Below are 25,168 nucleotides of genomic sequence, written 5' to 3'. Positions count from 1 at the left end.
GAGCTTCTTTTGCTCAAGGCTAGCACTCTACCAACTTGAGCCACAGCACCACTTCTAGCCTTTTCTGTTTATGTGGTGCTGAGGAATCGAACCCAGGGTTTCCTGCATGCAAGGAAAGCACTCTACCACTAAGCCACATTCCCAGCCCCTGTACTTCTTTCTTTTGTGGAATAAAACGATTTTGAGGTCACTCATAGGCAGCGGTTAAGAAATAACAGAGAGGGATTCTGCATAGCGGTGGAGATAACATCTTCAGCCCCAGGACCTGAATACCAAGCTTTGCATGGAGAGGTTCACTGTGAGTCTCGCGTGTCTGTGGGATCACGTCTTCCCTCCCTTCCTTTACTGTCAGAAGGAAAAAGACTCCAGTTCTGCGCCCTCCGCTTTCTCCTCCAGGCACCGTTCCGCCTGGGGGAGGAAAGGCCACTGGGGCTCCGTGTCCCCTTCTGTCGTGCCCCTCTGACTCTTGGCTCTTCTAATTGTTCCCTTTGGACAAAGATCGTGGCTGGGCAGGAACACGGTGTGTGTTGGGGGGGATGGATGGGCAATCGAGGGGCGCTAGGCTCGGCATGGATGGGGCGCCCTTTTCTCAGATTCCTCCTCTTTGCCTCCCTCCCCCAAACCCCACGCCCCATTTTCAGCACCACCTTGAGTGACCTTTAAAACCTTAAGTGGAGGTCGACTGACTTAGGATGGGGTCTCCAAGAGCCCTGGTTCCTGGGAGTCTGGGGGAGTCTTTTATTTTGGTGATGAGGCCCCGAGGGGCGCGCCACGGGCCTTGCAGGATAAGTTGCTCCCTGTGCCCCAGTTTTTTTCCATCTGGGGGTTCCCCCAGCTTGAGTGCAGTCAGCACCTGCGCCCGCCCCGGGACTCGCTGCTGCTGCTGCTGCTGCTGCTGCTGCTGCTGCTGCTGCGCGCGCCACTTCCTGAGCGCCACCCGCGGCCCCGCCCTGCTGCTGCGCCCCAACACCCGGGTCCCTGGAGACATCGGCACCCCCCACGGTCCCCGCAGGCCCAAGCCCCTCTCCCGCCAGCCCCCATGCAGGCCGTCGCCCTCCCAGATGAGATCCGTTGGCTCCTGGAAGGTAAACGTCCTGGGCTCAGCTCCAGGTTCCCCGACCCTGGCCAAGTGCGGGAAAAGCCGCCCGGGCACAGCCCAGGCAGCCCCACGGGCGCAGGGCGCAGCGCACCCCCTTCTAGATCCTGGATGCTTCTAGAGCGTGCATCCCCCTTCCCGCCTCCAGGTCTGGGTCACAACCTCGAGTTCCACACTTCCTCTTTTCCTCTAGGTGTCTCCAGCCCTCTATGCCACCTGCCAGGCTTCTCGGTCCTCTACAGCCACCTTACCTGCTCTTCAACCTGTCCCTGTCTCTCCAGGACTCCCCTGACCTCCTCCCTCCTTCCTCCTCCCAGGCCAACCTTCTTACCAGAAGATCGGCCCTTCCCGTGCAGAGGTCCCTGAGGCTCCCAAGGGGACTGTGAAGGGATTTAGGGGTACTGCGAGCCAAACCTGGCCATGGTTTTGTGACTTGTCAGTGCTGAAATCCCAGGCCTCCTTTTTCGTTGTTGTTGTTGGCTGTGGGCCTTGAACTCAGGGCCTATGAGTTGTCCCTGATCTTTTTTGCTCAAGGCTAGTGCTTTGCTGATTTGAGCCACAGTTCCACTTTTGGATTTTTTAGGGGGTTAATTGGAGGTAAGAGTCTCCTGCCCAGGCTGGTGATCCTCAGATCTCAGCCTCCTAAGTAGTTAGGAGTACAGGCATGAGTCACCAGTGCCAAGTCCCAGGCCTCTTTTAACCACTCTGCAGACTTCTAGGACTGCCACTAGCTAACCTAAAGAATTTCTCTTCCCTTCCTTTCCCTCCCCTCCCTTCCCCTCCCCTCCCCTCCCCTCCTCTCCCCATTCACTCCTTTCCCCTCCCTTCTTTTCCTTCTCTACCCTTCTCAGTCCACCCTCAGCTTTCTCACTCACAGTTGCCACGTCACCACTTGAGCCGGTCCTCTAGCTTGGCTTTTTTGAACATGAAGTCTCTTAAACTTTTCTGTTTTAGTTGTATTGGAACCTCTGTCTTCTAGATCTCAGTCTCCTGAGTATTATAGACCTGTGTCCCCCTTGTAATAGTTTCTCCTTCAAACTATAGCACTTAATTGGTCCTTGAAGAGTCCAGGCTTCCCTTGAAACGCTCTACACACATTTCCCTGCAGCGCCCTGTAGGCTTGTTTCACACAATGAGGATGTTGTCCCTTGCTTTCTGTAACTCACCTTTCTGGGAGGACAGAGGCCTAGTTTCTGCAGTTGCCTAAGGATCCCAGGAGGAAACTGTGCAGAACTAAGGCTTTTTGCCTCCAAGTGACATGTTTGACACATATTTAACAGATGGGCTGCTTTGGGTAGGTCATATTTTTGGCAAGCTGTATTGTTTTCTTTGGTTTCTCTCAAGTTAATTGGTTTTATATCTCCATTACCTTGTTATCTTGGTATAAATGGCTCCTAATCAAATATTGGGTAAGTCCTCTTGGTTTCTCTGTGTAGCACTATTCTCATTCTGGATCACTTCTGTCAACAAGGTATTTTTTTTCTTTTTCTTTTTGTCAGTCCTGAGGCTTGAACATAGGGTCTGTGCACTGTCCCTGAGCTTCTTTTGCTCAAGACTAGCACTCTACCACTTAAGCCACAGCACCACTTCTGGCCTTTTCTGTTTATGTGGTACTGAGGAATCAAACCCAGGGCTTCATGCATGCTAAGCAAGCACTCTACCACTAAGCCACATTCCCAGCCTGAGACATGTCTTTTGAGGTGAAGTTTCCAAAGTCCATTTCACTTATGACTCCAATAAGACTTGAACTTCAGGACTAAAACAAGCAATAGGGTAAAAGAGCATCATGTAGGCCTCTATGGGGAAGCTGACCAGCCTTTCTTTCCCTTTCCTGTTGCTGCTTGTGCAAGAGACTTGCAAAGGAAGGTTGAAGTTTTTTGTTTTTTTTTGTTTCCAACTGTTTGGCAGGTGATAGAATGTAGTACTTTTTTAGGGGTGTCTATCATTTGACGAGAGGAAGCCTCATTTACAAGCTTGTTACCCCATATTGTAGCTTTGCGTACAACCTTGGCAGAAAATTCCCTTTTATTTTCAGATGCTTGCAATGAAATCTACTCCACCATTTTTTGATGTGCATTTCTTTATTGTTCAAAACTGACACTTCGGTAAACAACTCATTTCTGCACCTGCCACCTTTCTTTAGCTTAGATTATTTTCTTGTTAGCTGACTGTTTTTAATTGAAGTCTTCAGATCTCCTTCTAAAGCAGAATCTTTGTCTGCTGACAAGTAGAACAGGGTATGAATGGAGATTAATTGCATGTCACATACTTTGCTATCGAACTTGCTGTGTCTTAACAATCTATGCTGGCACTCAGGTCTTTAGAATAGAGAGAGGAGTCTAAGGTTATATTTTAAGGAGCTTCATTGGTTACATGTATTTCTTTATGGCTGTTCTCTTTTGAAGTTTGCAATTATTGTTTTGAATCTGAAGTCGGCCAATGATTCTATTGAAAAACAATTGGAGAGTATGTTTTGGAGAGGTTTGTATAATAATACCACATATTGCTTATAGGATTTTTTAGCTTTAATTTTTTTTTATCTTTTATTTCTTGTCCTGGTACTTGGGCTTGAATTCAGGGCCTGGGCACTATCCATTAGCTATTTTGCTCAAGGCTGGTATTCTACCACTTGAGCCATAGCTCCACTTCTGGATGTTTTTTAGCTGGTTAATTGGAAATAAAAGCCAGATTTTCCAGCCCAGGCTGACTTCATACCTCGATCTTCAGATCTCAGCCTCTCGAGAAGCTAGGATTACAAGCATGAGCCACCAGTGCCCAGCTTAATTTTTATTTTTTTAAGGGACACAGTCTTTGGGGTAGACAAGCTGGATTCTTCATTGTGATACAAATAATTTGTGGATGTTAGAAACCTAAATGGCCATCAATTTGTTTACTTGTCTCCCTACCACATACTTTTAAAGGTTAACTGTTGACAATTAAGTAATACATGGCCCCTGATCTCTATATAGTCATCGCGTGGGAGAGAGTCACAGAATGGAGAGCTGTGACTCCTGTGGTCACGTGGCCACCATGGGGGTGAAGTTCCCACGATGAATTACTACTTTCATAAGCCAAGGCCTAAACATTTACCGAGTGATTTAACGTCGGCCATTGCTGCCCTAACTTAAGCATTTATTTATTTATGACTATACAAGCATAGATGACAGGAGCAAGGTTTTTTTTTCTTTTTTCTTTTTGATATGATGTGTGTGCTTTTGAAAATAAAATACGCAAAACACCCTGAAAGGTTTGTACCAAAATCTGACATAAGGAAGAAAAGGACTAGCCATTTTGAAAGTCTGAGGTTCATTTTGTTTGAATATAAACAATTTGAACATCTGAAAAAACGTCTTCTTTGACACAGAATCCTACTTCTAGAAATCTGTTGCAGAAATAAAGGCCAGAAAATATATTCACAAATTTCCAGGAGTTGGAAAGGGTGGTGATGATTGAATAAATTATGACACACCGATCTTATAGAATACTTTGTGCCCATTAAAAGAATGTACTTGCTCTATCTTATCTACTTACGATCTATTTATCATCAATCATGCCTAATTACCTATTATGTATCAATCTATCTATCTATCATCTATTATAGCTACCTACCTACCTGTCTTATGTCTATCTGTCCAACTATTAGCTTGGGAAGTGTTCATGGCAGTGTGTGTGTGTGTGTGTGTGTGTGTGTGTGTGTGTGTGTGTTGTGTGTGTGTGTGTGCTCATACCTCAGTCCTGGGGCTTGATCTCAGGGCCTGGGTGCTGTCCTTGAGCTTTTTTGCTCAAGGTTGGCGCTCTAGCACTTGAGCTACAGCTCCATTTTTGTCTTTTTGCTGTTTAATTGGAGATAATAGTTTCAAATACTTTCCTGCCTAGGCTGGCTTCAAATCATAATCTTCAACCCATAATCTTCAGATCTCAGTCTCCTGAGTAGCTAGGATTACAGGTTTGAGCCACTGGTGCCTGGCTTCATGGAGATCAAAAAGGCAAAATTCATACTAGTGTCTATCATGCCACATTTTATTTCAAAACAAAAGTACAGCCCCCAAAGTCCAATATATTAAGTACATTTGTGTCAGTCTCGGAAGAGGTTAGAGCACATGTGTAGCTGTTAACATTGCTCTTCTTGGGAAGAGAGCAAGAATTTTTTTTCTTGAGGGAAGAATAATTATTAATTTTTATTTCACACATAGTTGTGTTATTTGAATTGTGACATCATGCAATTACTTTTCAAATCTGGAAAAAACAACCCATAAAGTTATTTAAAAGAAAAAAAAAGTACCAACAAAAGACAAATAAAAGCTCAGAGATTTAAAAAGAGTATTGAGCCATTAACTGTGGTTGTGATTTTGGTGGAACTCTGGGAGATGTAGAAGGTAGGAAAAGAGAGAGGGGGGAAAAGAAAAGAAAAGACAGAGACAGGAGAGAAAGAACAAGAAGGTAAGAGAGGGAGGGAGGGATGGGAGGAAGGAGAGAGAGAAAGAAAAAGAAAATTCTCTGTCTGATTTTTGGCAAATGAAAAAAGCCATGAGAAGCTTCTAGAGTAACACAGAAACAGCATCTTCAGATAGACTAACAGACTGTCAAACTCTCCTATAGTCTGGTATCAGCAAGCAAGTGCCTTATAGATAAGTAAAACAAAGGATGTCTTCTTAGTTATTGAAAGAGGAGGAAATATTCAAGTCTGTTTTTAAATAATCAGGCTCCAGTGCAGGAGTTATCTTTTTGTTTTTGTTTTGTGATAACCACACTGAAAACAAAAGCAGAGCTATGCTGGCACTTGGCTAATCTTGGCTCCACAGATACAAATGTAATCAGTTTCTTCTTCCTGCTCTTTCTTCCCTCATCTTTGAAGTTAGAAGCAAAGGAGGCATATATGAAGGAGGTGGGAAAGATATTTCTTTGGTTCACAATTTGTCCTGGAATGCAGTGTGCCGACTTGACCCTGATAATTGATAGATCCCAGCTGCCTACCAATTACTGAAGTCCTGCTTTGAATATGGATTTAAGCCAAAACAGCATCAATAACCTGGCTGCATGTGGTAGCAAGTGCTGTGCTAACACTGGTCCCCAAATGCCGATGGTTACTTATTTTTAAACTTCTTTGGAAAGAAGCAGTCATTAATCACTTCCTGCCAGATTGTTCTCCAGATTCGTATTGGTCGACGTACCCAACCATAAAATTCTTTACCATACAGTAAAATTCCAACTAGCAGGGGACTTGAAGGAGTGAATTTCTTTGGCTACATAATTAAGAGTTTCTTTAAGCACTAGAACTCTTTAGTGTTAATATTTGTGATTAATTATTTTCTAAAAGAATTTTTTTTCTGACGCATTTTAGCTTTGGGATCTACCCATCCCTCCCCCCCCTCCCCCCATGATGGTATTTGAACCGGGGACCTAGAACTTGCTCAGCAGGTACTGTGTCACCTGAGCCACACTCTCAGTCCCTTTTGATTTTGGTTATTTTTCAAATAGGCTGTTGCATTCAAACAGCCTGGATTATGTTCCTCCTATTTACATTTCCCATGTAGTTAGGGTGTCAGGCATATACCACCACGCCCAGCTATGGGTTCAAATAGGGTCTTGTAAACTTCTTGACTTGGCTGGCCTGGAAATAAGATCCTTCTGATCTCTATCTTCTCAGTAGCCAGGATTATAGGCATGAGCCATCATGCTCATCCTTCTTTTTCTCACTTTTTAATCCAAAAAAGTTCAACACTTTTTAACTCAGAGTTATTCTTCTATAGCAAATACCTATGATTGGACTTTAACAGATCTATGGAATTATTTAGGGATTTTTCTGCTATAGATGTCCCTGGCCTGCTTTGTAACTGTCTGCACTTCACTCATTTTGTTCTGGAGATTGAACCCAGGACCTCATATGTACTAAGCCCATGATCTAATAGTGAGCTACACCTCACTCTGTTTGGTATTCTTGTCTTTGTCTCTTATTCCTTGTTGTTAGGCTGAGGCCCCGTATTCCGTGTTGTTTTCTGTATTGCAAGCCCAGGGCTTCTGGAACACCAGATGATCAAGGTTGTTGGAACTAAACTTTAGGCTAAAGTATAGGAACTAAACCAACGGCTCAATAGTAGAGTGCACGCTTAGCTTTTCAAAGGCTCTGGGTGCAATCCTCAGAACTTAAAAACCGGTTGAGGGGGAGAGAGCGTATTCTTCCTGAACAAACTATCCATAACTTTAGGCAAGGACTTTGAGACAAAAAAAAAATTTTTTTTTGTCTTTTTGGTGAGGGTTTTCCATTTATTAGACTACTAGAGTTACCACTTGAGCCATGCATCCAACCTTGCTTGTGTGTGTGTGTGTGTGTGTGTGCGTGTGCGTATGTGTGCATGTGTGTGTGTGTGTGTGCGCGTGTGCGTATGTGTGCGTGTGTGTGTGTGTGTGTGTGTGTGTGTGTGTGTGTGTGTGTGTGTGTTTTAGATAGAGTCTAGTGAATTTTTTTGCCTGGGCTGTCCTTGAACCCTGATCCTCTAGATCCCAGCTTTCTGATAGCTAGGATTACAGGGGTAAGGAGAGACTGGCATTTGACACTTTGTGTGTGTGTGTGTGTGTGTGTGTGTGTGTGTGTGTGTGTGCGCGCGCGCATGCGGGCGCGCCAGTCTTAGGGCTTGAACTCAGGGACTGGGTGCTGTCTCTGAACTTGTTTTGCTCAAGGCTAGTGCTCTACCACTTGAGCCACAGATTCACTTCTGTTTGGTGGTTAATTGGAGATAAGACTCTCCTGAACTTTGCTGCTTGGGCTGGCTTCAAACCATGATGCTTGATCTCATGAATGGAATTCGTACCTTTGTGAACAAGGTCCCGAGCGCTACCTTGCTTCTTTTATCATGAGACAACACAGCTAGAAGCAGCTACCTGTGAATCAACAAGTAGGCCCTGGCCAGGGCCAAATCTGCCAGGGCCTTGATCTTGGACTTTCCAGTCTCTAGCAGAGGTGGTGGTCCTTTTATATGCCATGTTACTTGTGGAGCGATGTTAGCTGGCATTTATGTTTATGTTACTAAGCAAAAAGCTCCTAGGCTTATTCAATTTGAAGTCTACCTGCTATTGCAGGGCCAGCCCAAATGATTTTGTGCGCTCTCAAAGGCCCACAGGCTGGACGTTTCCACAGGCTGGAATGTGGTCTATAAATTACCCAGTTTGTAGTATTTTGTTATAGAACCTTGAGGGAACTAAAGAATTAGAATATGTCCTTCTAGTTAGCAATCTTTTTATTTTATTTTGTGCTGGTTCTGTAGCTTGAACTCATTTATCTGGGTGCTGCCCCTGAAGTTCTTTTGCTTAGGCTAGTGCTCTACCACTTGAGCCATGGCACCACTTCTGGCATTTTCGGTAGTTAATTGGAGATGAGTGTCATGGACTTTCCTGCCCAGGCTGGCTTCCAACTATGATCCTCAGATCTTAACCTCCCGAGTAGCTACTTGGTAGTGTGAGCTACATTTTAGTTCATTGGTAGCTCCAGTGACTACTATATTAGGCAGTAAGGGATTTTTTTTTTGGGGGGGGGGTCAATATGGGGACTTGAACTCAGGGCCTTGAGCTCTTGTTTTAGTTCAATGCTGCTGCTCTACCACTTGAGCCACACTGCCACTTCTTTTTTTTTTCTTGATGGTTAGTTGGAGATAAGAGTCTCTGATTTGTCTTCCCACACTGGCTTTGAACCTCTGTCTTTATCTCGGCCTCTGGAGTTGCTAGGATTACAGGCATGAGCCACTAGTGCCACCTGCTAGGATTAATGACCCAACTCCTTTCTGATAACTTTTTGTGTGAGTCTCTTTATTCCCTCTCACCCTCCCTCCCTCTTCTTTCCTTCTTCTCTTCCTTTCTTTCTCCCCCCTTTCTTTCCTTTGCACTTTATTTTTTGCAGTTCTGAAAACAGAACCAAGAACCTCATGGATGTGAGGCAAGCCCTAAATGCACGCACGCGCATGCACACACACACACACACACATACACACACACACACACACACCTGTGAGTCCACCACATAGACCATGACATTCTGATTGCTGTCACATAGATTTTTTTAGCTGTGCTCAGCTTCCCATAGTCCGCAGGCACTCTACATGCCTTCCACAGAGTGTGTGTATGATTTACTCATGCTTTGTGGATGGGCTTCCTCCTATTTTTTCTTTTTTTACTAAGTAGCAGTCTACTATTTGCATATTCCAGTTTGTTTATGCATTTTTCTATGGAGAGATGTTGAGTTGTTTGCAATTTGGGGCTTTTCTGAATGCAGCTGCTTTGACCATTCTTCCATAATTTACCCTGTGTGCATAAACTCTCATTTCTCTAGGATAATTATCTAGAAGTAGAATTCCTGGGTCTTAGGGTAGGGGCATATTAAATTCTAAGTCATTTTCCAAAGTGATGGTACCTACTTCATGCCCTCTCTAAGCAATTGCTCCATGTCTTTACTAGCACTTGGCATTGTAGTCTTGTGACAAAAAAAGGCATAGCTATATTTTTATTAAACAGTTGTTACACAACATCGGAGTAAGTAGAATATTCGATGTTGGATGTATTTGCATGTACATCACTAAAGCACTCTATTATAGGTGTGCTTTTCACAATTTGTTTAACTCTTCTATTGATGAATATTTATGTTATCTATGTACATTTTTTTTGGGGTCCGGTCGTGGGGTCTGAACTCTGGGCCTGGGTGCTGTCCCTTAGCTCTTCAGCTCAAGGCTAGCAGTCTACCACTTGAGCCACAGCGCCACTTCTGGGTTTTTTCTTTTGCTTATGTGGTGCTGAGGAATCGAACCCAGGGCCTCAGGCATGCAAGGCAAGCGCTCTACCACTGAGCCACCTTCCCAGCCCCAATGTACATTTTTATTCTAGTTACGCAGTGCCATCGGAACTGAGGCATCTTCATTTATCTTCTCGTAGCCATGCAAAGATTTCCCTAGGACAGATCCTTAGACTCTCAAACGAGCATGGCAAACATGTTAATGCTTGATTTCAAAAGTAAGACTTAAACTTGCTATGTTTTAGTTTGGGGAGTTTGTTTTTCTCCATGTTATGAGTAGGCACTTTCATTATTTCCTCTACAGGATGCAGAAAGAGAATTAAAAATATAAACACCACATGGCTCTTGAGCCACAGGGCAGAAACAAAGAGCAGGTGGAAGGAAACCACAAGCAGAATGGGCTGGCAGTATCTCTGTTGTCTCCTGACAACTTCCTGCAAGTTCACATAGAATTCGTAGGCTGGATGTCAGCCTTGTGAACATGTTTTTACTTCCGAACAAAAGGCTAAAGTGAATGCCTTAGGAAGGACAAGTAATTACCAGGTCAAAAATTTAATATCAATCTTAAATCAAATTCTAAGCAAGGAGGTTAGTGCTGTACTACTTGAGCCACAGCTCCACTTCTGGCTTTTTGATGGTTAATTGGAGATACAAGTCTCATAGACTTTCCTGCCCAGAACGTTTCTGGCTGACTTTGACTTCTGTCCTTAGATCTCAGCCTTCTGAGTAGCTAGGATTACAGGTGCAGCTACCATGCCTGGCTTGCTTGTTTGCTTCTTCTTTCCCTCCCTCCTTCCCTCCCTCCCTCCCTCCCTCCTTCCCTTCCTTCTTTCTTTCTTGCCTTCCTGCCTGCCTGTTTTTCTGCCTGTCTGCCTTCTTTCCTCCTCCTCCTCCTCCTCCTCCTCTTCCTCCTTTTCCTCTTCCTCTTCCTCCTTCTTTTTTTGGTGTGTGCCTATTCTAGGATTTGAACTTGGGGCCTAGGCATTGTCCCTGAGCTTTTCCCACTCAGGCTAGCTCTCTACCACTTGATCTACAATTTCACTTCTGTCTTTTTGCTGGTTAATTGAAGATAAGATTATTAGGGACTTTCCTGTCTGGTCTGGACCACCATCTTCAGATCTCAGTCTCCTGAGTAGCTAGGATTACAGGTATAAGCCACCTGCTTGCAGCTAATTTTTATTATGTTTAAGTTGTTACCATTTAACAAATCAGTTTATAAGTACAATGCATCATGATTAATGTCACCCCTCTATGGCCTGTTTTAAGTTGGTTTTTGAGTTCTAAATGTATTTTTAAGTTGGTTTTTGAAATCTATACATTATTGTCAATCTTTTAAAAGGATTTATCTAAGCTGTTTTATTTGGGAGGATCTTTTAAATAACAGTTAAACTCCTTTAATTTTTTTTTGAGGGGGGTTCTGGTTGTGGGGCCTGAACTCTGGGCCTGGGCACTGTGCCTCAGCTCTTCAGCTCAAGGCTAGCACTCTACCACTTGAGCCACAACACCACTTCCGGCTTTTTTTTTCTTCTGCTTAGGTGGTGCTGAGGAATCAAACCCAGGGCCTCATGCATGCAAGGCAAGCGCTCTACCACTGAGCCACCTTCCCAACCCTCCTTTAATTTTTTGAAACAATATGGAAGACCTGGCTTTTAAATATAGAAGTTTTACTTGTTACAGTATTGTCATTAGTAGTATGTGATGGTGTTAGTTTCACTCTTAGGCTATTTTTCTTTTTAATATTTTATTAGATGAAATCTTTTAGGAACCTTTAGTTCTATTTTATTACATTTGCGTTTTGGAAGAAAAACTAGTTGTGATGGCTAGTCTTGATTTTTAACTTGATTGGATTAAGAAAAACCTAGAAAATGATTCAACTAATCTAGGCATTTCTTAATCTGATCAAAGATTTTTGTCTATTTTCTTCGAAGAGTTTTGTATTGTTTAGCTCTTACATTGGTGCACCTGATCCAAGCTTGAGTTAAATTTTACATAGTATGTGAGGCAGAAGTCTAGCGTCTTTCTTTTTTCTTTTCTTTTCTTTTTTTGGGTCAGTTGTGGTGCTTGAACTCAGGATTTGTGTTCTGTCCCTGAGCGTTTTTACTCAAGGGTAGCTTTGAACCATGATTCTCAGATCTCAGCCTTCTGAGTACCTAGGATTACAGGCATGAGCCACCGGCACCAGCTTAGCTTCATCCTTTGGCAGATACAGTTGTGGCAGCACTATTTGTTGAGAAAGCTATTTTTCTTCTGTTGAATTATTTGAGCCCCTCTCCCTGACTTTTTTTCCCCCCAGTACTAGGGGTTGGTTCCAAGGCCAGTTTGTTGGGTCTCTTCATTTTGAAAGGCCATTGAATTTTGTTAAATGCTTTTCCCATGGCTGTTGAGATGTTCATGTGGCTTTTGATTTTCCTTCCATGAATACCACATATTGCATTAGTGGAACTTCAGATGCTATTCATTTTTGCCTTTTCATTCAACTTCCTATCCTGTGTTCTTTGGCAAAGGACCCTTGAAGAGCCCATTAAATGATGTTTGTGGTGGACATAATGTGGGCCTTAGATGTTTGTGAAATGTTTGACTTCCAGAGCTTTCTAGCTCATTGAAAGTGCTATGGTACATAATAACTTATACAGACACCTAGCATTCACACACAGTGAGACTGAAGGAGGATACTCTTAGGAGAGGACCAGAAACGCACAATGCCTATGTGCATCTGATTATACAAAATAATATTTATCAAAATGAACTCCAGGAAGTGGAAACAAGGTTTATTTCTTTCCTGCTGTGCTTGTTTTCTTTTTTGTTCTATTTGTTCATTTATATGTATTTGGAAGTGTAAGAGGAGGCAAATGGAGGGACAAAAGGTAAACAAATGCAGCAATGGTACTCATTGGACACTATGGTGAAAATGAACTATACAACTTGTTGGTGGGGATGTGAGAGAAAAGCTGTGAGCGCGCAAGGGGTGACATTGTCCAAAAAGACATGTACTCTTCACCTGGCTTATGTCACTGTGCCCCCTCTGTGCATCACCATTATAACAATAATTTTTTTTTGGTCAGTCATGGGGCTTGAACTCTGGGCCTCGGCACTGTCCCTCAGCTCTTTAGCTAAAGGCAAGTACTCTACCACTTGAGCCACAGTGCCACTTACAATTTTCTGGTGGTTAATTGGAGATACAAGTCTCACAGACTTTCCTGCCTAGGCTGGCGTGGAACTGTGATCCTCAGATCTCAGCCTCCTGAGTTGCCAGGATTACAGGTGTGAGCCACCGGCGCCCAGTTTAACAATAATTTTTCTTTTAAAAGAAAGTGCTTGAGTGTTTATCATCTAGGATTTTTTTTGCTCACTATTATTGAATGGTAGGAAAGTAAAACAAACTTTAAAGTGTGCTGTGTAACCCAACAAATTTACAACATTATTTTGGTAATATGTATGAAACTGTTTCATGCGTAGGCACAATTTTTGGAGGCAGAGGTGTTTTTTTTTAAACTGTATTATTTATATGCTTTTTAAGGGTGATGAACATTTTGTGCAGAACAAAGTGTGTAGCAAGTATTTTTGGAATTGTAATCATTATCAATATGTTTTGTCTCTGGAAATTTGCATAGGTCCCTGATTTCTTCCTTCAACATAACATGATTTGTTTCATAATATAGATTTCCATCATGTCCTTATTTCATACTGTATGTTCACATTAATTCAAGTTTCCTTCTCTGGACACATTTTTCTTTTCCATTTGGCTTCCTTCACTCTGTTCTGTTGTCATTTTCATTGATGATATCTCTGTTAATTAATGTTTCGCTTTCCAATGCCTGCCCTTTTTGTTCATGATTTTGCAGTTCAGCCATTTTTTAAAATTTCAGCTCTAATTATTGGTATTTCTTTTTGAGTTCCAATTGGTCTGTGACCTTCTGTGGCTGATTTGTAATCTTTATAATTTTATGAAGTTGACAGTCCATCTTCTTCCCATTGGTAATAATTAAATATGTGTTTCTTTAAAATGGTTTGGAAAAGTTGGTATATGCCCTAGCTTTCCAAATTTCCAGCAAGGTCTTGGATTTTTAGAACATGTCACACACATACACATATGTTTAGAACATGTCACACACATACACATATGTGAAATTTTGGTTAGTCTTCATTATGGCATGCATCATCTTAATTGTGCAGTTGTGTGGCATAAGATCTGAAACTATCAATTTGTGTGTGTGTGTGTGTGTGTGTGTGTGTGTGTGTGTGTGTGAGTGTGTATGTATTGGGGCTTGAACTCAGGGCCTGGGCACTGTCCCTTAGTTTTTTTGCTTAGAATTGGGACTTGACTATTTCAGCCATCCCTTCACTTCCGGCTTTATACTGGTCAATTGGAGGTAAGAGTCTTGAGGATTTGTTTGCATGGGCTGGCTTCAAACTGCAGTCCTCAGATCTCAGCACCCTGAGTAGTTAGGATTACAGACATGAGCCACCAGTGCCCAGCCTACAACTATAAAAAATTTAAGGGAGAAACAATATTAATTTCCTAATCCTTCAGCTTTTCCTCTTTGTCCCTTACTAAATCTCTTCTTTGCTGTTGACATCTTTCTCCCCAGCCCTCCCTACCCCAGTCCTGGGGCTTGAAATTCTGGGGCTGTGGGAGCTGTCCTTGGGTTCCTTTTGCTCAAGGCTAGCACTCTACCACTTGAGCCACAGCACTACTTCTGTGATAATTGGAGATAAGAATCTCATGGACTTTCCTGCCCAAGCTGGCAGATCCTCAGATCTCAGCCTCCCCAGTAGCTGAGATTACAGGCATGAGCCACTGGCACCTGGCTAACCTCTTTTTTGTTTGTTTTAGATTCTGAAGATTTCTTGGCAGAAGGTTTGCGAAATGAGAACCTCAGTGCTGGTGCAAGGGACAGCAGGGATCACATTCTGCGAGGCTTTCAGCAGATCAAAGCGAGGTTTGTGTAAACTGGTTCCTCTGTGCTTCTTCATAAACTTTAAAACAACTTGTAATCGGTATGTTAGTAGTATGAATTAACACAGTAGGACACACCTGCCATAGCTTTCATACTTACAGGTAGACAAGCTTAGTATAATTCACCAATTTTTTTTCTTTTCTTTTCTTTTTTGGTGGTACTGGGTTTTGAACTCAGAACCTTGCCTTTACTAGGCAGGTGCTATATTAATTGAGCCACACCTCTGGCCTTTTTTCCTTTATGTTTTTGAATAGGTGTTGATTTATGTTTAGGATAACCTGGACCACAGCCCACCTACTTACGCTTCCCTTGTAGCTGAGATGTCAGACCATCACAGCCAGCTTTTATTGGTTGAGATGGGTTATCTGTGAACTTCTTGCCCTGGCTGGCCTTGAACTGCAATCTTCCTGATCTTTGCCTCTTGAGGAGTTAGGATTGTGTGCATGAGCGACCATGCCCAGCTAAAGTATTTTCATAATTATGTGTCTTAAGATTTTGTGTTTAGGTTTGGCACTTTACACTGGCCTTTATTGAACACTTTTGCATTTAAGAACAAAATAGTGAAAATGAACTTTTTGGGGGCCAAATTTAGTAACAAGTAGGTATCAAGCAGTATCAGGTCATTTTCATTGTGTATTGGGTACTCACTTTGCTTTCACAGTGCCTTTTCTAATGAAAACTTAAACCACATGTATTCAGTTGCCTTTTGGAATGTTTTAATTCTAGTCTGTGTTGGAATATCACTAAGAAAGATTCAAGCCAGGTGCCAGTGGCTTATGCCTGTCATCCTAGAAGGCTGAGTCCTGATGATTGAAGTTTGAAGCTAGCCTGGGAAGAAAAGTCCATAAGGCTCTTATCTGCAATGAGCCACCGAAACACTGGTAGTGGAGTTGTGGCTCACATGGTAGAGTATCAGTCTTGAGTGAAAAAGTTAAGGGAGAGCATGAGGCCCCAAGTTCAGGCCCCAAGTTCAAGCTCCAATATTGGCACCACACACACACACACACACACACACACACACACACACACACACACACGCGCACACACAGAGTCACATTTTAGAATATGAATATCTCATAGATGCGTAAACTTGCTTGGAGGTGAGAGGAGAATTCAAATCTCCCTTTATACTAGGTTTTTTTGTTTTTTTTTTTTTTTTTGAACACTTCTTGTTTGAAATGTGGGCGGTGAAGGAGAGCTGGGGATAAGTGAATGTTACTTTTGCCTTTTTCAAACTCACGATCCTGTGATTCTGGCTATTGGAACTGAGCAGGGTTAGGCCTGGGGTTTCATTTGCATAGCTGATGGTTCTTAGCATCTTAGAAGCAGGAGCTTGCCCATCGGAAGAGCACAACCAGAAGCTCTTACCCCCAGGAATGTGAGAACCTCACAAGATGCTCGAATGGATCTTACTCTTTCCTGCTGGCTAATTAAGCATCCATTTATTTATTTGTTTGTTTGTTTATTTTTGTCGGTCATGGGGCCACGGAGCCACTTCCCAGCCCCCAGCATCCTTTTTACTCACCAATTGAGGCCTGTATAGTTAGCAGCCTAGCTTGGCCTGAATAATTGAAACAAAATGCACAAGATGGGCTGGGAAGGTGGCTCAGTGGTAGAGTGCTTGCCTTACATGCATGAAGCCCTGGGTTTGATTCCTCAGTACCACATAAACAGAAAAAGCTGCAAGTGGTGCTGTGGCTCAAGTGGTAGAGCACTAGCCTTGAGGTGAAGAGCTGAGGGAGAGCTCCCAGGCCCAGAATTCAAGCCCTACAACTGACCAAAAAAAAAAAAAAAATCCACAAGATAAGAGATTGGTAAAAATGGAAATGCCCATGGTTTTTGGTTGACTGGAAGCGTATTGAAAAGTATATTGTAATAATACCATGCTACACTGTATAATGTTCCTTCTCTAGCAGATGTGTTTAATCTGTAGAAATTGTAATTTTCACAGGTCTGCCTTTGTATTTTTATAGTACTATAAAGGTAGCATGAGAAAAAAGGGTGGAATTCTTTTCAATTGTTTTTCCAGAAGAGGGAAGCCTGAATACCATGGTACATGTGTTGTTGCTGTTGATAAAAAGCTGTGATGAGAAATGTAAATACAATTCGACTATAGTCATATGTATATACAAAGATACATATTAATTTATGGTATTTTCCATATTTTTACCATGGCCCTGGGACAGGCCTAGATTTCAACATTAAATGGGTAATATCAGGCAAATTTGTGGCCACTCATTCTCACCAGTTCCCCACTACTTCTTAGTGCTCTTTTCCAGGGGGAAGGGAATGCTGTCTCTGAGGGTTTTTGGCTCAAAGATCCTGCAGTACCACTTGAGCCTCAGGTCCACTTTCAGCTTTTAGGTTGTTAATTGGCGATAAGAGTCTCATGGACTTTCCTGCCTGAGCTGGCGCTAAACCTGGTTCCTCAGATCTCAACCTCCTAAGTACCTAGGATTACAGGCATGAACTACTGGCATCTGGCTCCAATGCTTTTTTGTGCACATGCACACACACGCACGCACACACACACAGAGGGCTGTATTTCTCAAGGAGCAGAGAAGTTTCCTTTTTCTATGTGGTTTGTGGGGTGGATACTCAGGAAATGACCAGCATGTGTTTAAGGAACATCTGCATTGTGGACAGGAGCTTTCTGTTCATTGATTTGTCACAAGAAAGACGACACTTTATTTATCTCTGCATGATCATTAGACCACCGAGGAAATGAGGAGCCAGGATTCTGAAACTGTGCAAGAAAAATAGAAGAAGGAAGCTTGCCTTTGGCAAGGTGTTTGAGATTGCCTTACTTCCACCCTGTAGTCATTATCCTGTTAATGTTACCCCACTTGACAGAATCCTCTCCCTTACCCTCGGTCATCTCTCGAGTCCCACTTATGTCTGTTCAATGTTATGCACTTACAAGTATTGACACAAAGTGGTTTCAGAGTACTGAAAGCTTGCATTTACCTTTTCATTTACTTACGTGGCATGGGATCGATTTTCAGAGCCAGCCTGGGCAAGCAAATCTAGGAAGCCCTGCTCTCCAGTTCACTAGCAAAAGCTCAGAAGTAGAGGTGGTAAGAGTTCCAACTGTGAGTGGGAAATACGAAGCAAGAGTATGAGGCCTTGAGTTCAAATCCCCATATTGGCACATACACAAGAAAACCCACAAAAATTTTTGTGAATTGATCATATGTGAATAATGGCTGAAGAACAGGAAAAGAATGATTGAAAGTCATTTCAAGTTTTACCTTTACTCATATTAAAGCAATAATTCCTTAGCAATTTGGTAAAGGGTGTGTGTGTGTGTTTGTGTGTGTGTGTGCGTGCGTGTGCGCACGCGCGCGCGCGCGCGTGTGTGTGTGTGTGTGTGTGTTTGTAGGGACATGTCTAAAATTATATTTTGCTACTACAGGGGGAAGAAATAGAAGAAATTTCTAGTAGGACAATCTGTGAAAGTCCACTAGATAAACATAAATACTACAGATATTTACAGCTTCCCACTCGATTGTTTTCTTGCTTCTTTCTTCAACATTGCAATGCTGGAGAATGAAAGGTGAGAAGAGTAAATTAGCAAGGGCCTCTGGTTCAGGGTAAACTCTAAGGATTTGACCCTATTTGTTTCTGGCTGGTATTTGCCACCGTTGTGGCAAATTGAAGCAAGGCAAATTTTGGCAAACTGAAGCATGTGACTCAGTTGCCATGGTTTGAAAGTGCCTTCACCAGCCTTTCAATTGTCTAGAGTGACTGACCCAAAGAAGCTATAGTTGTATCAAGAGTCATAGACGACCCCCCAAGCCCTCATCTGTTTTCCAGCTCTAATAGCAAAGCAATTCTCTGTCTTAAAAAAATAATAGTATCACCTCTTCATCTTTAGCTATATATTTTTTTGGATTGAAAGTATTACTTAGGCAGTCTTCCTTCCATATAAGACAAAACCAAAATGGATGGCAGGCTTTGTGCTTTGGAGAAAGTGAAGCTCTGTGGTGGTATTTCATGTCCTGAGCTGTGATTTTCATTGCTATTCCTTGAACTGCTTGTCAGAGAGACATTCTCCCTGAAAAGTAGCAGCTTGCTTCTTTCTTTCTTTCTTTCTTTCTTTCTTTCTTTCTTTCTTTCTTTCTTTCTTTCTTTCTTTCTTTCTTTCTTCCTTCCTTCCTTTCTCTCTCTCTCTCTCTCTCTCTTTCTTTCTTTTCTTTCCTTCCTTCCTTCCTTTTTTTCCTTTTTTTGGGTGTCAGTCCTAGGGCTTGAACTCTGGGCCTGGGAGCTGTCCCTGAGCTTCTTTTGCTCAAGGCTAGCACCCTACCACCTGAGCCACAGCTCCACTTCTGGCATGTATGTATGTATGTATTTATTTATTTGCTTGCAGTTTATTGGCATAAGAGTCTCATAGACTTCCCTGCCCTAGCTGGCTTCTAACTATGATCCTCAGATCTCAGCCTCTTGAGCAGCTAGGATTACAGGCATGAGCCACTAGCCCCTGGTTCTTTCTTCCTTCCTTTGTTCCTTCGTTCCTTCGTTCCTTCCTTCGTTCCTTTCTTCCTTCCTTCCTTCCTTCCTTTCTTTCTTTGCTATTTTGAGGGACAGTATCACTACAAAACCAAGGCTGGCCTGGAACTTGCTATCTCCTGCTTGAGTATTGGGATTACAAGTGTGTACTGCCATACCTGGTTAATTCTAGGGTTTTATTGAGTACTTTTGGAGAAGGCTTAGGTTCAGGATGAAAGTTTGTCTGTGTGATTATAGTCACTGCAGGATTATCTCCAGATGTGCAGCACCTGGAATGAAACACACATGAAATACACTCTGAAACGCGATGACATCCTTACACTTTTGGAGAAACAGTGGAGCATTTCTTAAATGTTTTACTCCAGTGGAGGTCACTTGACAATGATAATATATTGAGAGTGGGATGAAGGAAGCAATATTTTTATTACTGAGGTAGGGGTCAGTTCTTTTCTGATGTCCTCCTACCTTTTTTTTTTGAGACAACTAGTCATTTATGCTCACTGTTGGAAGCAAAGGCCAGAACCATGGAGAGTTTTTCCTTCTGTGCAGCTTAATAATACTAAAGGAATTCCAACAAGAGACAAGAAGATTTATAGGCTTTTGAGATGAGAGAAATAAAGAAATTCATGTAGCAAAACCCAGGACATTTAAAATACAGGCTGAAAGACTCCTGAGAACAAGTCTCATGGTGGGTGGGCAAGCGTTTTGCTCTGCATGAAATCTGATCCACTGCTAGCATAAACCTCATAAAAAGAATTCTGACTTTCTGTGGAAATTTCAGGTTTTCTGCCTAACCTGGCTTAATCTGAATAAAAAAAATGATTCAGAGTAAGAATCTATATAATTCTGATATTTTCTACTATAGGAACAAAAGACAAAGATTGATATTTGGTACCAATGGAGAAATCCTATTTGTACAGTAACTTTGAAAGGCTCAAGAATTATAGCAATAATTTGAGTACATCATGCTCTACCACTTGAACAATACCTCTAGCCATGCTTTTTGCTGGAAATGAAGCTCATGGGCTTTTCTGCCCAAGCTGGTGTGAAACTGAGATCCTCTAGGTCTTATCCTCCTGAGTAGCTAGGACTATAAGCATGAGCCATTAACACCCTGACTAATAATTCATTTCTTCCCTTTTCAGTCCTATTCTTCCTTTCTATCCTTAAAAAAAGAAAAAAGGAAGGCTGCAGCTAGTAGCTCAGAGCCCTCGCCCTGAGTTCCATATTGTTGTGTGCGTACTACACACACAGGGAAAGACATGCAATAACTTCAGGGCTATTTCTCTCTGATTGATGCCAAATGGATGTATCCAGAAATTTCATAAGTGTGTTAAAGATTTTTGGGAATTTACTTCTCTAGGGGTAAGGGATTGTGTTTATTTCTCTTAGCTTTGAGGTTGAAATTAGTACAGCGTTACCTACCATTGATTTTCTGGCTTGGCTTAGAAGAAAGCTGATCTTTTAAGGAAAGTCTTTGATATGTGTAATCCTCCTTTTAATTTCATACTAATGATTGTATTATTTATTCTTTCACTTGTGGTCGTATCTTAGTATCTTTCAAGATGTAATTTGATCTTTTTTTTTTTCTTTTACACTGGGCTATTGTAGTATTAGCTGGTGGCGATTTTTCCCTTTGGGCATCCCACAAAATAAATATTTATATAAATAAGTCTACTATAGAATAATATTTTCATACTTTCCATGCTTAGTAGTAATGGATTTTTAAAAAAAGATTAGATGAAGAAATCTGTTTCTTAGGATAATTTTCTACCAATGAGCATAGTCCTTGGTTGTTTAGAATAAATGTCCAGTAATAAAATGGTATTATGGTATTTTAATGTTCAGTCTTTAAGATTTTACACTGAAGTTTTAGATAATGTATTTTAAAGAGAATGCTTAGATTGCTTGAAAAAATAGGTCAATACATATTTCTTCCAGTACTGAACTCCTTAAACAGAATACCGTGCTCTATTGAGAATGAAAAGGAGAGGCTGGGCATCCTGGCCCACACCTTCAATCCCAGTCACTTGAGAGGTAAAAGATGTCAAAGATATATAGATTATATAGATTACATAGGTTGTATAGATTATATAGATGTATAGGTATATAGATGTATAGATTACTGCCAGCCAAGGCAAAAAGTCAGTGAGAACCTGCATCTTACCAAGACCTTGAATTCTAGTCTCAGTACTGGGGGAAAAAAAAGTGGCAAAAAGTCATTGGGTTTTTCAAAAGGTCATTGCCTTAAAAGAATCACAACCAAATAGTGAAGTCTCATGTATTATATGCATGTCAAAGCTTTGGGGATAACGGCTAGGCCTGGTGATGTTGGCCTTTAATCCTCTCCTAGCTATTTAGAACATGGAGATCTGAAGGACTGAATTTCAAGGATGGCCTAAGATACAACATATCCAAAAACAGAAGGATGTAGCACAAACTAGTAAAATGACTGTCTTGTCAAGTGCAAGGCCCTGAGTTCAAACCCCAGTACTGTAAAAATAGATAGATAGATAGATAAATAAGATAGAACTGTTTCAAAGCAAATATTATAAAATATGAATCACTGGGTCTAAGTTGTGAGAAAATGTAGGTATTCTTTCTTCATGTATATTTAAAAATTTTCATAATAAAATGTTGCAAAAATATAATTGGTTTGTCTTTGCAATTTGGAAACCATGGGCTCATTCATTGTGGTTTCAGAAAACCAGAGACTTCCTCAATTTGGAAATGTAATTATATATATTTGTGGTTTTTTACAATGGTAGTTTTCTAGGAATAACCTTATTATTTTGGGATGAGACTGAACTAAGGATCTCATCCAGTTTGTTGTTTCTGTCATAACTAACAGGAAATGGCTAACTTTTATACTTACTTCTGGGCTAGCAATTATTGAGGGCTGAAATTCAATTCAAACATTCTGCCCAGGAGATCTTGAAATTTTTATTTATTTATTTATTTTTTTAAAGGAAAGGCAATTTCTGACTTTTCTCATAAATCTGATCAAAGGAAAGCTAGTATGAGATTGGTAGTCCAGTAGGAAATGGAACTCAATTTTACATTTTTTAAAATCATTTTATGGTATTAAAAAAGACAGAGGTTAGAGCTAAAGCCCTTATTCTTTTTATTGAACTAGAATTGAATGTGGCAGAAAATCATTTTGGCCCTAGTGCAGTAAATGTTGTCACTGAAACATGTTCAAGAGGCATTAGGACTGGCTTTCCAGCATGTGAGACAGAAGTTCACAAAAGCAGAGCTGATTTTTCTGTTCTTATCTTGAAATTATTAGATATCCAGGAGATGAAAGTAGTTTAGTTCTATGGAGTATGTGTTAGATAATGTTAATGTCTCCATTCTAGAAAAAGGAAATGGAGGAGGGGGGTGTAATGGCTCTGTGGGGTGTTCACAGGAATAGTGTGTGTGTGTGTGTGTGTGTGTGTGTGTGTATGGAGGAGATGGGGGAAGATTCCTGTTCTTCAACCAGTCCCAAGGCTGAGAAATCTAGGACCAGAGAAGGTTCCACCTATGCAATATTGTGACCTGACAATGAAAATAGCCAAAAAGCAACTGAGAACTTACTTAACAGAACTATTTGAGAAATAATTTTTTTTTTTTTGGGTCCAGTAGTGGGGCCTGAACTCTGGGCCTGGGCGCTGTCCCTCAGCTCTTCAGCTCAAGGCTAGCGCTCTACCACTTGAGCCACAGCGCCACTTCTGGCTTTTTTTCTTTTTGCTTATGTGGTGCTGAGGAATCGAACCCAGGGCCTCAGGCATGCAAGGCAAGTGCTCTACCACTGAGCCACCTTCCCAGCCTCAATTTTTTTTTCTGTGCCCATACTGGGTGCTTTCCCTGAGGTTCTTTTTATTTTCTTTTATTTTGCTCAAGGCTGGCACTCTACCACTTGAGCCACAGCTCCACTTCAGGCTTTTTGCTGGTTAATTAGAAATAAAAGTCTCATAGACATTTCTGCCCAGTCTGGCTTTGAACCACAATCTTCAGATTTTAGTCTCCTGAGTAGCTAGGGTTACAGGCTGAGCCACCAGTGCCCACCCCCTGCCCCCAGCCTGTTTGAAGATTTTATCAAGTAAGCACATTATGATGAAGCTATCAGCAGCTACTTTGTTTTGAGAAACTGGTAAGAGAGAAATTCGAAGTCCACTCGGAATTAAAAAGAACCGATCATTTTTTTTTGAGTGTGCAGTGTGATTATGCTTCAGAATTTTGGGTAAATGAAGCAGGTTGGTAGGCATATGTTTGCTGATCCTAAAATGATTAAAATTCAGAATAAGTATGACTCTTGTGAAATGGAGTGCTCAGGCCTCAGCCAGCATTGAGCAGCGCCATATGGCAGAAGTAGATTAATTCTGTTCCTAGTCTCTCCTTCTTTGACTGCATATGTAGATGCCCTGTTTGAGACACTGGAGGGGCTTCAGAAGCATTTCATCACCGGCGAGATAGATGTATGACACGTTCATGAAGGCAGTATGGATAGCTAATAGTTGCTTAGAAGAAAAAGTCCCTCGTGAGGTTTTCTTTAGCTTCCTTCCCCATACCTCTACTTTTTCTTTTATTTTAAATTCAAAAACAAGTAAATGTGTAGGAGAATAAATGTATATTGGGGCTTTAGAAAGCAGAGTAAGTCAGAAAGATAGAGCAAGGAGTCTTTTCCCCCCTAGTTCTTAGCATGGCACACTGTATAGGAGCTAGTAGTTCGGGCCACCTCAGACTTTTCCAAGTTAAATAACCCTACTGTGTGTCTGCTTAGCAGGCCTCTTCCTTTCTCCCTTGACCACAGGCCTTGCTAGCTAGGGGTCAATTGCTAGCTGAAGCCATTCTGCTTTGTCCAGTGGTTGGTCTAGGATTTATAAAACATAGAAGGTCTCTGTGTGTGTGTGTGTGTGTGTGTGTGTGTGTGTGTGTGTGTGTGTGTGTGTGTGTATGTGTGTGTGTGAGAGAGAGAGAGACAGAGAGAGAGAGACAGAGAGACAGAGAGAGTACTAGGGCTTAAAACCAGGGTCTGGGTTCTATGCTTTAGCTTTTTTCACTTTAAGGCTGGTACTCTAACATTTGAGCCACACATCCACTTCCTGCTTCCTGTTGATTAATGGACTTTAAGAGCCCAGGCTGACTTCCAACTATAATCCTCAGATCTCAGCCTCTTGAGTAGGTAGGATTATAGATGTGTGCCACCAGCACCTGACGCGGTAGTTTTAAGGACTGTAGAGTCCACTGGTCAGAAATTTCTGACAGGACAGTTTAAATGAGCAATAATGATATATTGAGTGGCAGGAGTCACTTTAAAGCGCCGCTCTGCTCCACAGTGCTAGACCAGAACGATGGGTGGGATTGGATTCCTCATGTCACTGCTGGGGCCTGCACCAACCCTGAACTCCTCTATCTTTGGACTTTGTTTTGTTTGTACTGGTACTAGAACTTGAATTCTGGGGCTGGGCTCTGTCTCTTGGGTTTTTCACTCAAGACTAGAGCTCTACTACCTGAATCACAGCTCTATTTCTGGCTCTTTTGGCTAGTTCATTGGAGATAAGAGTCTCAAAGACTTTCCTGTCCTGGCTGGCTTTGAACCACAATCCTGAGATCTCAGCCTCCTGAGTAGCTTTTATTACAGGCATGAGCCACTGGTGCCTAGACAGAATGTTTGTGGGGAGAATAAACTTCTACTTGTCTCAGCTCCTGTCCGGTTTTCTGTGACTTGAAGCAGGAAGCAATCTAACAGCCCCAGGGGCCAGGACTGACTTTGTTACCTTCCACTCTCTCACAGCCAAAGTCTTCCACCTTTTCCCTAGCTTAGACATCAGAGGCAGAATCCTG

The 25,168-nt window shown here is 41.9% G+C and overlaps 1 protein-coding gene across 1 annotated transcript in view; it reads left to right on the top strand.

The window, feature by feature from the left end:
* The first annotated feature begins 952 nt into the window (after positions 1-952).
* The window catches only part of Skap1 (src kinase associated phosphoprotein 1), a 271,966-nt gene continuing 247,750 nt past the window's right edge, over positions 953-25,168 (top strand). The window contains exons 1-2 of the mRNA XM_042674137.1: positions 953-1,085; positions 14,707-14,812. Coding sequence (XP_042530071.1) covers positions 1,040-1,085; positions 14,707-14,812 — 152 coding nt within the window. The 5' untranslated portion in view covers positions 953-1,039. The remainder of the gene's footprint in view (positions 1,086-14,706; positions 14,813-25,168) is intronic.

This window comes from Dipodomys spectabilis, unplaced genomic scaffold, assembly GCF_019054845.1.
Source record: "Dipodomys spectabilis isolate Male_0828 unplaced genomic scaffold, ASM1905484v1 ptg000018l, whole genome shotgun sequence".
In the NCBI taxonomy this organism is placed as follows: domain Eukaryota; kingdom Metazoa; phylum Chordata; class Mammalia; order Rodentia; family Heteromyidae; genus Dipodomys; species Dipodomys spectabilis.
Note: the sequence above shows the minus strand (reverse complement) of the source record. Positions and strands in the feature narration are given on the sequence as shown.